At 30.5% G+C, this 15,636-nt stretch overlaps 8 protein-coding genes across 8 annotated transcripts; 4 read left to right on the plus strand and 4 right to left on the minus strand.

The window, feature by feature from the left end:
* Positions 1-369: 369 nt before the first annotated feature.
* Positions 370-2,193, plus strand: GAA1 (GPI-anchor transamidase subunit GAA1; the record flags this gene model as incomplete). Its single annotated transcript, XM_064858509.1, has 1 exon — positions 370-2,193. One exon carries the CDS (start codon positions 370-372, stop codon positions 2,191-2,193), a length of 1,824 nt encoding a protein of 607 aa, XP_064714332.1.
* A 494-nt stretch (positions 2,194-2,687) lies between these two features.
* Positions 2,688-4,451, plus strand: FOB1 (replication fork barrier binding protein FOB1; the record flags this gene model as incomplete). The annotated part of the gene is made up of 1 exon (XM_064858510.1): positions 2,688-4,451. One exon carries the CDS (start codon positions 2,688-2,690, stop codon positions 4,449-4,451), a length of 1,764 nt encoding a protein of 587 aa, XP_064714333.1.
* A 278-nt stretch (positions 4,452-4,729) lies between these two features.
* On the minus strand, positions 4,730-6,208 carry ALT2 (alanine transaminase ALT2; the record flags this gene model as incomplete). The annotated part of the gene is made up of 1 exon (XM_064858511.1): positions 4,730-6,208. The coding sequence occupies one exon, from the start codon at positions 6,206-6,208 to the stop codon at positions 4,730-4,732; it is 1,479 nt and encodes a 492-aa protein (XP_064714334.1).
* Positions 6,209-6,956: 748 nt separating this feature from the next.
* On the minus strand, positions 6,957-7,961 carry PDS1 (securin; the record flags this gene model as incomplete). Its single annotated transcript, XM_064858512.1, has 1 exon — positions 6,957-7,961. The coding sequence occupies one exon, from the start codon at positions 7,959-7,961 to the stop codon at positions 6,957-6,959; it is 1,005 nt and encodes a 334-aa protein (XP_064714335.1).
* Positions 7,962-8,593: 632 nt separating this feature from the next.
* MRX14 (mitochondrial 54S ribosomal protein bL34m MRX14) lies at positions 8,594-8,896 on the plus strand (the record flags this gene model as incomplete). Its single annotated transcript, XM_064858513.1, has 1 exon — positions 8,594-8,896. One exon carries the CDS (start codon positions 8,594-8,596, stop codon positions 8,894-8,896), a length of 303 nt encoding a protein of 100 aa, XP_064714336.1.
* A 373-nt stretch (positions 8,897-9,269) lies between these two features.
* On the minus strand, positions 9,270-10,172 carry MRPL1 (mitochondrial 54S ribosomal protein uL1m MRPL1; the record flags this gene model as incomplete). Its single annotated transcript, XM_064858514.1, has 1 exon — positions 9,270-10,172. The coding sequence occupies one exon, from the start codon at positions 10,170-10,172 to the stop codon at positions 9,270-9,272; it is 903 nt and encodes a 300-aa protein (XP_064714337.1).
* Positions 10,173-10,706: 534 nt separating this feature from the next.
* Positions 10,707-12,515, minus strand: TMA64 (Tma64p; the record flags this gene model as incomplete). Its single annotated transcript, XM_064858515.1, has 1 exon — positions 10,707-12,515. One exon carries the CDS (start codon positions 12,513-12,515, stop codon positions 10,707-10,709), a length of 1,809 nt encoding a protein of 602 aa, XP_064714338.1.
* Positions 12,516-12,994: 479 nt separating this feature from the next.
* Positions 12,995-14,995, plus strand: APC4 (anaphase promoting complex subunit 4; the record flags this gene model as incomplete). Its single annotated transcript, XM_064858516.1, has 1 exon — positions 12,995-14,995. One exon carries the CDS (start codon positions 12,995-12,997, stop codon positions 14,993-14,995), a length of 2,001 nt encoding a protein of 666 aa, XP_064714339.1.
* Between the last annotated feature and the right edge of the window lie 641 nt (positions 14,996-15,636).

Below are 15,636 nucleotides of genomic sequence, written 5' to 3' on the forward strand. Positions count from 1 at the left end.
TTTGAAAATTACTCTTTACCATTTTGTATCATCGACCAATTACGTTCAGAAAAATGATTATTCTAGTTGTTATTTTCTTATTCTTTCAGCCTTTTAATTGCAAGATACCTATCTCAACAATAATCTCTTATATTCTCGAGGTAATTTCCAAAAAAAAAATCTCTTAATCGTAACGAATAGAGTATCATTAACAAAAAAAAGCACTATTTTAAAAATAGAAAACAACACATGCTCTTTATTACATTTATTAACATGACAAAGATAATCTAAAAATTTAGTGGTGTTTAGCGTTGGTCAGCTATTATCAATAACAGTTTCATAATATATATAAACAAGTAAAATAACGAGTAAACAATTTCCTTGGTGTAAATGGGGTTAGTGGAAACATTTCAAAGAAAAGCCGCCAAATTAGGTCTTTTCCCAAAACTTATACGACTTTTGCCCATATTCTCACTAATTACTACCATTATTAGTATAATTTTACTTTTAATATTACCACTTGATGGACAATACAGGAGAACATATATCTCTGAAAATGCCTTAATGCCATCACAGGCCTACAGCTATTTTAGAGAATCCGAATGGAATATTTTAAGAGGTTATAGGACACAATTACAATCATTTAGTAATAATAGTAACTTTGAAGACATTTCCAATCAATTTGCACAGAAAATAACTACATCTGAAGAAAGATTTAGGACTATTGAATCCTGGTTGAATGAATTCGGTGTCAAAACGTCTATATATCGTAATAATGCTACTGGTGATACATTATATGGTATATTACATGCCCCAAGGGGTGATGGCACGGAAGCAATGGCTCTTTGTGTACCCTGGAAAAATAGCAATGGTAATCTAAATATTGGTGGTACTGCTTTGGGTATTGCTTTAACTAGATACTTTTCAAGATGGCCAATTTGGTCCAAGAATATAGTCATTGTTTTCAGTGAGAACCCTAAACAAGCATTAAGAGCATGGGTGGAAGCTTACCACACTTCTTTAGATTTAACTGGAGGTTCTATCGAAGCTGCTATTGTTTTAGATTATCCTAGTGTCAATGATTTTTTTGATTATACCGAGATACATTATAACGGATTAAATGGTGAACTACCAAATTTAGATTTAGTTAATATTGCAGTTTCTATTACTCAACATGAAGGTATGAAAGTATCGTTACACAATTTACTAAAGGATGAAGTAGATGAAAATAATTATTGGTCAAGACTGAAATTGATTCTCTTAGGTATCAAAGATTCAACTCTAGCTGGGGTTAGAAAGGTCCATGGAAATGAAGCATTTAGTGGTTGGAGAATTCAATCCATTACTTTGAAAGCATGTGGCGACAGTGGTAATATTGATATAACTACCTTTGGACGTATTACAGAAGCAATGTTTAGATCAGTTAATAATTTATTAGAAAAATTTCATCAATCATTCTTTTTTTATATATTATTAACTCCTAAAAACTTTGTTTCTATTAGCAGTTACTTACCAAGCGCTGTATTATTATCAATTGCGTATGCTTTAGCTTCAATAAATTCGATATTAAATACAAATATATCCTTTAATAGTTACCCATCATGCTCTATCATTGCAGGAATTGTTTGGCTAATCTGTATAATAGGAACTTTCATAATTGGCCATGTGATGCTTTATGCCACAAGTACTTTCAGTTTTGTCCTATTATTAATTGGCAATATAACAATAGTCATGTCCCCTCTAGTGTTTTCAAAATTCACTTATATTAAAGAACCAATAATACAAAGAACAAAAGCCCTTGGATTCCTATTCTTTAGTTTAAGTCTTACATCATTATTGATGTTAAACTTTTCGTTTTCTTTTGTTCTAGGTCTTCTAGCTTTCCCAATGACATTAGTACAGATTGTTAGTATTCATGATAAGACTAGTATGTCTAAAATACAAATCAAAAATATGCTATTCCTTTTAGTATCGAATCCATTTATATCTATATTAATTTTTACTACTATATTCGAAAGTGAAAATTTCAAAGGTTTAGAAGTGTTTCCAGCATTAATATCAGCATGGAAGGACCTGAATTGTTGGTCTTGGTTTGTACTTTGTGTATCCTGGTGGCCCACTTGGTTATTGACAGTTTTCTCCACAATGACTACTATACCAATACCAATTGTTACAAATGATTCTGAAGATATAGAAATTAAGAAAGATAAATGATTTCCAAAAAGACATATTCTTTAGTTGTAGTTTCATTGAATAAATCTGCTCACTTTACTATCTACATACATATTAAATATATGTATATATATGTTCAACAGTATATGTTATATCATATTATATTTTATATATATATATATACATCTTTGTCGAGCTAAATGATTTCCTATTTGGGAAAGAGATGAGCTTCTATCGAAAAGCTAATCGAATATTAAATTAAAATTTTTATGTCGACTGTTATAGATCATCAGAAAGAAGAAGACAGAAAAAAATGTTATAGTACTTGGTTACTCTATTACTAAATGGTATTGTACCGAAGCTATTTTATATTGTTAATTATGACAAACTTATGGAACTTTAGCTTTTTAATAGGTAGCCAAAACGAACTATACATGCATATATAACGGAAAAGACAAAGAAAGTAGAAAGAGGAAAATAGAGTGAATGTTATTCCGAGTGCGTTGTGAATTAACCTGCATTATAGATTATATGATATGGATTCTGCTTTAGAAAAAAATAAGGAAAGAGCTGATTTATTAGAAAGAAATTTAAATTTTGATCCTGCACGTCCTAGATTGAAGAGTCAACAAAAGGGCAGACATGAGCCTGTATTAATCCCATTAGTTGGGGAAAGATACACTAAATACATGGGCGATGATGTTGACAAAGAATTTTTACAAAGAGGTGAAAGAGAAGTAGTCAAATATTGTCAAAGTATTAATGGAAGGATGACTCAGGATATGTTTGAGTTATTTGTAAATGAAAATGTCACTAAAGAGACTATACAACAGCTATATCCTTATGACAATAATGGTGATGTAAGTCGTAAAGTTATGTATTTACATCGAAGATATTATAAAGATGAAAATGGGTTGATCCGCGATCAACTGAAAGACAATAGAGTGATATTTAATCCTATTTACACATTTGATATGATTATGGGATGCCATCTTTTAAACTCACATCCAGCTGCTCGACATGTTCACCAAGGTTTATGGGAATTTTATGCTAATGTGAGTCGTGACTTGGTCGAGAAGACGGTGCAGTTCTGTACGAAATGCAATCCAGAAAAAAAATTAACGCCACTGGTAAAAGTCAGATCATTTAATGTCCATAATGGGTTACTGCCATTAGAAAGAGTCCATTTTGAAATATTCGAACCATACCCAGGTGAGTTGATCGAGGGGAAATATAGTCATGTGCTTTACTGCAGAGATTATTATTCTAGATTTTTGTGGATGATGCCATTGAAGAGTACTAAGTTTAAAAGAATTGTTCCAAAAGTAGCTGAAATGTTATTACTTTTACCAAGATTACCTATATTTATTGAATCAACTTCTCTAAATTGGCAAGACATGTTCGATATCTTTGAGACTATTGCAAAGAAGTACTCGTTAGATATTGGATTAGGTACTGGACAAAAGCATGAATTGTTTCATGTAGGATCACTAAATCATACTAGACAAAGGTTTCTTAAACACAAGAAGGAGGGGATTAAGGATTGGAATATGTTACTTTTAAAATGTTGTAACCGTCGTAATTATCTATACGATATTCAAATTAGAGGTGTTCCAGCAAATTTTCTAAGTTGCAACGTTCCTAATTTGAAGCAGAAATTTAGAGTCAAGAGATCTAATTATATGTACAAAGCAACAGGTTCAAATATTGTAAAGGTTGGTAAGGGATGTATATATCTGGAAGTCGAAAATGAAAATGAAAACAATGAGAACGACGAAGGGCAACAGAATCAAGAAAATACTACTAGCAATCTCACAAATCAAGATGACGCTTTTGAAATTATGAACAGTATAAGTGATAGTGATGATGAAGTTGTGATTGCCAAATACAAAGATATGCAATCGGAAAGAAATCCTTCAAAAGCCATGAAACAAAAAATAGTAATTGCCAAATCTTCAGATGACGTTACAAATACAATCATTAACGAGAAAATTGATAACACCCGAGATATGGAAGATATCAATGGTGATACTCTTACCACCTCTATTGAAACATTGCAAAGAACTAATAATGGACTTAATTTAGAACAATTACCACAGAGTACTCAAGAAATGGAACCTGTATCCAGGATAACAGACGAATCATGTGAAATAGTAGATTCTTCTACTGCATATATTCAAAATCCATCTTCTGATAGACGTTCAAGAGACATAGATGATGAAGAGGATGAACCTACAAAAAAGAAAGCTCATCTTTTTGTCGTTGGAGATGAAGAGTCGAATATATCAAGAGAACTGTAAGAAAAAAGAATATTAAAGATATGACATGGCTATTTATAATAATAGTAAAAGGAAAACAATAAACTCCTCTTTTGATGTATATATGTATATATATATATGTACTCTACATTAATTGAAGTATTCCTATAGTGAACTTTTTAATTTAATAGTAATTAAATGACTTTATAAGCATTGAATAAGCCAATAAGTAGTAAAAAAGATGATGTATTGAAACATGCAAAACCAATAAATAAAATGGTAAAAATGACAAAAAAAATGATAGTGAATAGGAAAAAAGTTCAATCACGGTACTGATCATAAAATTCTTTATGGAAAGTTTCCCAATCTTTAATCCATTTTGTACCTGGCGCCAAAAAGGTTGTTCTTACATGCCAAGTACCATCAACTTGACCAAAACCCGATCCTGGAACAGTACATATCCCAGTAGCTTCTAACAGACGTAAACAGTAAAATTCATCCGGTAACAGATTCAATTTTTTTGCTTCTTCCAATGCCTTTTTAGGTAGTAATAAAGTTGGGAATAAATACATTGCACCTTGTGGTTTTTGACAGTTAATACCTTCCAATTTGGAAAAAATTTCATATAGCAAAAACCCGCGTTCTTTCATGTTGTTATGAATTGTTAGTCTTTCAGTCCTGTCTAATTGGTAAGAATCATCACCTTCTTTTGGTGGGTCCACCATTAAATCCACAAGAGCTTGACCTGTTACGACAGAACATATTGAAATGGATGCTAATTTAGTTATGACCTGTCTGACTTCATCAGTAAACCCAACAATTTCCATATAACCACCTCTTTGACCACATTCACCGAATACACCTTTTGATGTCGAATGTAAAGAAGCCAGCTGAACGTTCTCATAGCCAGTTTCGTCTCTTTGTAAAGTTCTTAAAACCTTTTTCATAGAATAAAATTGGACTTCTTCATAATATATATTATTTTGATAAACCTCGTCTGCAATGACTACAATACCATATTTTGCAGCCACCTTAAATATTTTAGCTATGGTATCAAATGATAATACAGCGCCTGTTGGATTACCTGGGTTAATAACAACAATGACACGAGGTTTGATTCCTTTTGCAATGGAATCAACAACAATCTGTTCAATTTCGTCTGCATTGGTGGACCAATTTGAAGATTCATCTAAATAGTATGGTAACATAGTAGCATTATACATAGTAATAGAAGCTGTGTATAATGGATACTGCGGTATTGGGACCAAAATACCAGTAGATTTATCTTTGCAAAGAATTGAAAGTAAGTAAGTGGCGGCTTTTGATGCTCCATCTGTAAGAAATATATCATTTGGATCCGCAGGAAACCCATCTCTACGAAATATGGAGTTTGCTACAGTTTCTCTAATACCATAGACACCTTGGGTACATGTATAGGCACCAACTGATTTACCGATCTGTGTTAATAATTTGCATGCTCTGTCGAATGCATCCTTCTTGTATAAACCATTCGCAATTAAAACATCTTTGGATTTTATAAGTTCAGGGTATTGCAAGATTGAAATGACTTGTCTTGTAAAGGTTAAAGGCTTTTGATCTAATTGCTGTGGATTACCAATACTTGCATAGACCACATTATTGAATGGTAAATCTCCATCTGTTGTTGTGCTCAATTGGAATTCTAACTCTTCTGCTCTAGTTGGAATAGCACCTCTAATAGCATATTCTGCATCAATAATATTTTGATTTAAATCACATAAACCCAACTTGGGTGCTGGTTGAAAAGTTTGTTCTACCATGATATTCTTTAATATTTCTGTGTCTGTTTCTTTATGATACAAAATGTGACAGGCAGAAGAAGAGGAGGAAGAGAAAGAGGTGGGAGGAAGGAGATAAAGTTGTGTGTTTGTAATTATGGTTATCTGCTAGATATTATCTAAGTCAATTTATTATAATTTAAATTACTCTACACAAAAAAAATTTTTTCTCAGAAACATTGTATTCAAATGATTATAGAAGATGACTCACAGGCACCGGGAATAAATATTAATTCTTATGTTGCTTTTATAATAAGCCTGAGTCATGTTGAATGCATCCAATTAATTAGTCATCGGTGTAATTGCTGCAGGAACGACCTCCGTTAAAAATTTTCTCTTATTTGCTCAATTAGACATTTATTTCTGTGGTAATATTTATGAACGTGTAATGCATTGAGCAAATTAAATAAAAAATTGTAATAAAAGATATATTATTAATATATGGAAATTGTATATAGTTCAAAATGATTAGCAAAAGTGTATATATGAGTAATGATAGTAATAATAATAATATTTATATATCTATTTATCTCAGGGGATTAATGAGTAACAATTTTAGTCATAGATGTTATTTGATCTTAGTTAACGAATATGATATATATTAAGAATATGATAAATAGATAAATAAATAAATAAAGTGAAACCGTTGTTAGTGTTACAAATGTATATGTATACATATCTATATGTTCTCCCTTTGTTCTTTCTTTTTTTCTTTTTTTCTTATTGTCGATTAAATATCATTGTCAATTAGATCTACTATATCATCGTCATTCAATCCATCGCCATTATATTCTATATCTATTGGTAATAAATCTAATGGTTCATTCTCTGTTATGTAGCTATCTTGCTTTAAAGTCTTATTATATGATATCTTAGTGTTATGATCATTATGATGATCATCATCTACACTAGTATTTAAACATGTTTCTAATGGTAAAAGTGTAGGAGATACTATTGTTAATTCTTTATCCTGAGAATTATTGAATAGGTTATTATTTAGTATAAATGCTGTATTTTCTTCCTCTTCGTCATGTTTCACTATGGTTCCATTTATTAAAACATTATATGGATGATATTCAGACAACTTGTTTAAATCTTCTTGTGAAAATGGTATGTAACCATCTGGGATATATGGTATTTCATCTACGTCTTTCGATCTATATTCAATATCATCATCTTGATGCACATCACTCTTCACGTTGGTATTTGATGCTTTCTTATCTAACACATTTTGTAACTTTAATTTCAATGAATTATTCTTAAAATGACTCCATTCTTCATCACTCCCACTTTCACTCTCACTTTCACCACGTTTACTAACTTTATCAGATTTATTTGAATCGATCGGATCCTTTAAGATCAAACTTTTTGTTCTTGGTAAATTAATACTATGGGACGATCGAAGCGATAGTTTATGCCTATTGTTATCGTTGTTAATATCCAATATTGACCCATACTTCTTCAATCTTTTTGTATTATCCCTTCCTGTATCCTTATTTTTATTTCTATCAACCAATGGTTGTTTAACAATATTACTAAACAGGTTTTTCGATACGTTGAAACTCGAAACATTATTATCCTTTGCAGCAAATGGTAATCTTTTTGTTGGTGACAAACTAGCCCCTCTTTTACTCTTGGTTCTCGTTAGCCCATCAAGACTTTGTGGTTTCAATTGCTGCAATGGGGTACTAGGTATAATAGAGTTTTCTTTATCTGTGTGGACAATATTATTCATATTTTTTATTTTATTATCTATCAGTGTTGGACCCACGTCCTATGAAAAGTAATCTGTTTAATAATTTAATGGTGTTAACAATCTATTTAATCTGGATCACTTGTTTTCTCGGTTACCTGAATAATTTTTTCAACGTCTTTCCTAGGATCACACACTCTTTCTCCTCTTTTGTATCTTTTTATTTTTATTTTATTTCTCTTTTTTCTCCCTTTTCAAACTTTGTTTTTTTTTTTGTTGATGTTATTTCGAGTTGAGAATAAAACAAGCCACAAAACTTATGAAAAATCTAAGGAAAAGTTGTCTTTTTTTTTTTATTTTTATTTTAATGAAGAATAAGCAAGATCTGTTGATAAAAATGGACATAAAAGAGTACTTATGCAAGACAGTAGACGTTGGGCGGTTGCCTGGCCTTAAGATTGTGTGTTTTGGATATATACATATGTCTACTCCATAAAACTAACTGCAAATAGAGAGTGGTGTCTTAATTTTTCCTGCTATTCTTCTTATTTATTTTCTTTGTGACTGTCTGAATTCTACAAGTCTCTACTGATTCATATTCCAACATATATATATATACTTACTCCCTTTTTACATTATTGAAAACATAACGTATCCATATATTTCAAATAAAGATGTCCCTTGTATCATTCTATGGAAGATCTATTTTGGCTCAAGGTATTAATAAGCCATTGGTCCTCAAGAGTTTATTGTCCCCTGTTGGTGTTCCCACTTCAAATTCTATCGTATCATCAATGAATAATGGCCCATTATCTGCCATTGAACAAAGAAGGTGGAAGTCTCGTGGTAACACATATCAGCCAAGCACTTTGAAACGTAAAAGAAAGTTTGGGTTTTTAGCCAGACTGAAAGATAAATTTAAATCAAAGATGATTAAAACTAGAAAAGATAAAGGCAGATGGTACTTGTCTCATTAAACTGTTCAGAGTCTTCCTATTGTGACTATTCTTTTTGTTTTACTGTTCCATGTCTCATGTAAATATTTTTTTATTTAGCATCTAAAAAGTTTAAGGAATATTCTTTAGATATATATATATATATATATGTGTGTGTGTGTGTGTATTGATGACGTTATTATTTTATTTTATTTTATTTTGTGTTTTATATACATGGTAATAATAAAAAATAATATAAAGATACATAATATCATTGACTAACTTTATTAGTATGTTATTTCATTTTTGATTTAAGTCTCATTCAATTTTGCTTATTTAATTATTGATAGACTAATGTCCTTTTTATTATTTTTTGTTTGCTTGTTTGCCTGCTTGTTCGTTTGTTTTTGTCCATTTAAACAAAATCAATGACCAATCCAGGACCATGTGTACTAGTTAAAGTGGTTCGCCCTAAGATACTAACCTGATGTTTCTTTGCAGCTTTATCCTTTTGTATTTTAGCTGCATCCATCACTGCATTTCTAGCTGCAATAATATTTTCCAAAATCTGTTGATCTGACATTGAACATTTGCCAACACTAATGTTAATGGATGCTGTCTCAGTACCATGCTGTTTAAATGGTATTTTACTAACATTATTTTGAATCAATTGTAATAAATCTTCGGCTACAGTGCCCTTTTTAACGTTAGGTAAGACCCCACGTCTACCCAGCAATTTACCTAGTTGTTGATTCAATTTAGGCAAAATATCTGATGTGGCAAAGGATTTATCAATCTCAGTGACCGGTAAATCTCCATTAACTATCTTATCTATTAAATCTTGTCCACCTGTCGCCATACATAAAGACGATACTTTTTGCAATTTTTCAGAGTCATTACTAAAAGCAATGATTCTAGAAGCCTTTAAGGGATGAGGCAATTGGATATCGCCATTCAATGGAGTCACACCCTTTTCATTAATCACTTGTATTGTGATAGAGATAGTCTGTTGAGATTCTGGTTGACCTACTTCCAATGCTCTAATGATTCTTAAGGCATTGGGAATAGTCACATATAATGGGTCGGCATGTGCAGGTAATCTGGCTTTAATCTTTTGTTTCACTTTACGTTTCAATTCCCTGCGTTTCAATTGTTCTTTAGTTAACTTACTTACGTTTGAATTGATGGATATATCTAAGGAGTCATCCATTTGCAAGATCAATCTCTTGTTTGTGGTAGAAAATAAATTTTTCAAAATTAAATTAGAGAATGGTAATAACCCCTTACTCGAGGAGAATTTAAGCATGTTTGATAACATTGGTTATATTAATATCTTAACAATATGTATTCACGATCGTAAATGTCCCTTCTTTACTCTTTTCTCGGATTTGGCTACTTCAGTAACTTTCTAGTGAAGGCCAGGTAAATTTAGCCACACTTTTCTCTTGACACTTAATTACTCTTAACTTATCGAGAAATTGAATAATTCCTCGATGAAGACTTAGATATATTTAACTTGACAACATTGTTCTTAGTTGATCTACAATTACTCATCCGCTCCCTTTCAATTTTATTTTGTTCTCTTTTCGCACAAAAGAAGCTGTGAAAAAAAAAAAAAAAATAAAGAAATAAAATAAAAATGAATAAGATCCTTCGAGTTTGTTTCAACTTTTTAAGAAGAACATAGAGAGAAATGAAGAGGGAAAGCCAGAAAGAGGCAAATTGGTTAGTAGTTTGTCCGATATGTATACTCTATATAATCGTACATGTATACAATGGTCTTTAATATTTATTATCTTAATGTTATGTATAAGTTTTGCATATTATATGCTTCGCCTGTTCATTTCATTTTCTATTTCTTTCTGTTCTTGTTCTTTAATTTATTTTCAAAGTCAATCCATTTATTCGGAATCCCGATTTTATCATTTAAGTACTGGATAATAGTTGATCCATGCGGCCCTTGGATTTGCACCTCCAAACCAAATTGAGGTGTTTCGCTGATAGTAGTTGAACCACTACATAATTTTCTCAAATCAGAGGCGATTTTTTCTGAATCTATATTATACACTTCAAAATTATTGATTCTTGTAACTATCTTTCTACCAATCTTCAGCTCGGTCACAATATTGATATGTGGGACGGAACCTCTCTTTGGAGCCTTGAATAATGGGGTGCCAGCTTTATCAAAAATTTTATAATATTCATTGAAATTGTTAGTTACAATAGCTTCCATTATTTGGGATCTTGGGATTATTCTATCGAATTTGGGTGATTTAACACTTTTATTAACCATTTTAAACAATGAATCATCCAATAAGATTGTCTTTGGATTTTTTTGATTCACTAAAGAATACTTTTTGATATAAAAATCTATCACCTCTTTGATAGTAGAAATTGTATAATATTCAGTTTGTACAAAGTTTGGAGGATTATCTTGCTTCTCAGAATGTATACTTGCCAATTGTTGTGGCAAAAATGTTTTCATTTCTGATGTTGGCTTATATAATGTTTCTACAGTGAAACTATTATTAGCAGAATTATTTTTTTCGGTCTTATTACTATTTCCATTGCCTTTATTATTCACATCATTGTTGTTGCTGTTGTTGTTTGACATTTGATTTGAAACTTTATATGGAACAAAGTTTTTAATTTCATCTTTTTCCTTATTGACTTGAACTATTATTAAATCATCACCCTTTCCTTTTAATTTTAAAAACCCTTCCTTTTCAAAATGCTTTAAATATTTGGCTGTCTTCTTCCAGGAACTTTTCTTTACATTGATTTCTTCATGATTTAAATTGGGTGGTAGATTTTTCATGATATGATTGGAGATAAAAGTTGAGGCATTGATTGGTGTACTCAATATTTGATCTTGTTTAATTGTATAGTACAGAGTTCTTGTCATAAAATAATCAACATCTTCCATGCTTAATTTCTCTAACACTTCTGCTATTTCTTTAACCTTGATGTTATGATTTGAACTGCTTTCTATGATGGCATCTGCAGTATTATTAGTAGCAATAGATGCAAAATTATTCATTTCTTCATCGTCCTGCACTATATTTGTATCCTCATGGCTTTCAATTTGAGTAGAGTCAGGGACATCTAGTCTTACTTTAAATTCTTTAAACAATCCGTCCTCTAAATGATGAATAATTTTAACGGCAACACCACTCTGACCCAAGACACCAATTTCATTGTATCGAGTCAAATCAGCCAATTCTACTATTCCAATAGCCAGAACTACATTTGGTGAAATTTTATCCACAATACCACAGATCACATTTTGTTGTAAACGAGAATCAAATGGTGGTACGGTACCAGAGATCATTAAGTTTGCACCATTAAAGATATGGTCTTGTAATACAACTTTATGAGTCAGGACAGCAGGAATTAATCTAGGATATGACCAACAGGTGTAAATTGTTGGATAGATGGTATCATTATGTTTCTCTTTGAAGAAAATTGGGATATTGCCATCATCGTCAGTGTAAATGGTTCCCTCTGTTACTGTTGACACAAAATTGGTTTGTTTAATAACATTTGATCGAAATTTAAATTCAGGGTCATTGAATTGTGTTTGAATCCTAGTTTGTAATTTCTTTCTTTCAGAATTTTTTAAATTACTTAATGCTTTCACTCTAGGTTCCTTTTTAAACATTGTTATATAACATATAGTGTCACTTCTGGTTTGTTATTCCCTGATTTATGTTCAACTGATTAGTCCTGTCAGATTAACCGTACTTGCTCAAATTAAGACACACTATCAACAATCAGAAAAGAAGTATATATGCTTTCTTTTAATCGGCGCATTTATATGTTGAATATATTTTGTTTTCACTCTTTAGTTTTAATATTTATGTATTTTTTTGGTGCTATTTGAAATTAAAGAAGGGACACTTGCATATATGAAGAAGCATGTAGAGTGTAGAAGACGTCAAAGTAACTGATCAATAGGAGATCGTAAGTGTAATATTTCTATTATTATTGGGTGGAAGAAGGATAAAGTTATAAAACTTTTTATAGTTGATCTCCTCCCTAAGAACTAGCCAGAAAACAAAGAAAACTAAATTAACTACTTGGTTATTTAACTAAAACTGTATCCTTCTCACCTTATTGACTTTGAATTCTATTCCTAGAATGTTATTAAATGGGTTGTTGACACCTAAAGAGGGATATTATGCTACATTTAATAAACAATTAAAAGTTTATGCTACTAGAGGAGAAAAATCAATTCAAGTGAAAAGGCTCCATAAAGGTCTTACTAATAACAATAATAATAATGATAATGATAATGATAACAATAAGTCTCAAAACTTGGTTTCCTCAATATTTATTAGAGACTTGAATCAAGTGGTCACATGCAATTGGGACCTGATTAATGGTAAATACTTGACTATATTCTTTAAAGATGGATCAATTAGAATAAATGATATGCTCCAAAATGGCAAATTGGTTGCCTTTTTACGCACAAAATTAAATGATATAGACTTTGGGTATTGGGATAGAATAATAATTAGAAAAGATCGATATGATGAAAATGAATCAATGTCTTTTAATTATGATATTTTGGATCTATTGCCTAAACTGGTCAAATATAATTCAAAGGATGAGCCTCCGAACATGTCTTTGTATGTCCCGCAAGTCCCTATCTGGAGAACTTACAAACAGAAAATTATTGATATCCATCTTTTACATCAATCTGTCACAGATAGTTTTGTGCTGGTAATAGATGGTGAATATATTATTAATTTATCCGATTCAAATCCTAATAAGAAACTTTGTAAGATATTAAAGGAAACCGACGGATTATATAGCTGTTACTATGAAAATGGTTTCATAAAAGAGATTGATGTCAGGAGTATCTTAAACAATAATAGTAAAGGAAAATTTTTGACTTTAATACAAACATACTCTCTAATAGATGATTATTTTGAATTTTGGAAATATCATATTAATACTATACTACAGGATTTAGTTTTACCATTTTTAACTTTTACACATAAACTAAAAGATGAAGAGATACATGGTTTTAATATATATGAGCATTTGGTTACATTGTTCTTTGATGGGATAGTGTCTAATAAATTAGCAGATTGGCTAAAATATTCATTAAGTGAGAAAAATTTGGAGATGTTACAGGTTATGATTGATCAAGCTTATAAAACAACAACACAGATATTGATGATGTGTATTATTCCGGTGATAGAAAGGCTACTTATATTAACTAATCAATTACAATCTATTCTATTATCTATACAATTAATCAATCAAGGAAAAATGGCTGAATTAGAACAGATCTCAATAATAGAGGCTAAACAGATTATAAAAAAATGTCAAGAGTTATTAAAGAAAACTATAGAAAAAATCAAAATTATCACTCATGAGAATTCTTTATTGAAAATATTATTAATATGGCTAGATGATAAAAGAAATTCTGTAATAGATGAGGATCATATAGATAATTTGGATATTAACAGTGACAGTAGTTATGGATTCCAAATTATGGACGGTCTCGACATAATATTCGGACGAGACACAAAATATGACATATTAGACAGTTCAACATTTTTAGAAACTATTAAATTATGCAAAGATCAATTACAAAAGGTTAATAAACTGTATGTTATAGAATTATTGACTAGTGGTTTAGTGATAGGAGATTTTATCCCATTTATGAATCATATCTATGGATCTAAATTTATTGCATTGTTAGATATTGAAATGACTACTTTCGGAGATAACCAAATAATAATTTATATAGTTAAAATATTAGACAATACAGAGTATCAGATAAAATTAGGATTGATGGACTATAATGATCATAGTGTTAAAAAAGATGTAAAAATTCCGTATGCAAATATTGAAGATGTAACAGGTATACATATTGCAAATGATACAATTATAAAGAAAGAGTACAGTGAAAATGATGAGGATGTTGCTGGAGACAGTATAATCTTTAATGATAAAATATGTATTATTACACAGTATCATGATACTGAATATAGGAAGCATGTTTGTCATATTTTAAAAGAGCCATTGTCACCTTTTAGAACAGATGCAAATTTAAATAAGCATCATGATTTACTGAAAAGTTTTATACCATGCATGGAACTATCATTTTGTGGTGATACATTATAATTTAAGGATTACTTACTTAATGAAGAACGAAGTATAAAGGAAGATATGTCGTTTATATTATTATGTATTTTGCATAATGAAAACTATCATAGCATACGAGAATACTAAAAGGTATACAATAAGATCTTGCTATTTCCTCAAACAAAGATCAATTCATAACATTACTTTTCACATACTCCAATATTCATGCATATATATATATGTGTGTGTGTATGTATGTATGTATATGAGTTAAGGAAAGATAGATGTCAACGATTAATTTGTGATACTTTGCCTATTTAATTAGTATCTCATCGCTGCAATTTTGTGTTAAAGGAGAGAAGGGGGGAAAAAATAAGTGCAAATATAAAAAAAAAATTCTTTTAGATATGTATTTAGGTACGAGGAATACTAACCTCTATTGACAGCCTTTCGATAAGAACAGAACCCTTACGATATATAGACAGTTTGATGAAAGAAAACTCATTATTAATCGGATGTGGTTTGAATAGATTGCTTTATAGTCATCATCAATTTATTTAAAATATAGTTTAAGATAAAAAAAGAAATATTATCTTTTAAAAGTATAGTTGTTTCACACAAATAGCAGAGATACAAATCACGCTTGTACTAGTTGTTACTAAAGATCAGCTGTTACCAAT

The sequence above is a fragment of the Arxiozyma heterogenica genome, assembly GCF_036370985.1.
Source record: "Arxiozyma heterogenica strain weizmannii chromosome Unknown scaffold_18, whole genome shotgun sequence".
Lineage (NCBI taxonomy): Eukaryota > Fungi > Ascomycota > Saccharomycetes > Saccharomycetales > Saccharomycetaceae > Arxiozyma > Arxiozyma heterogenica.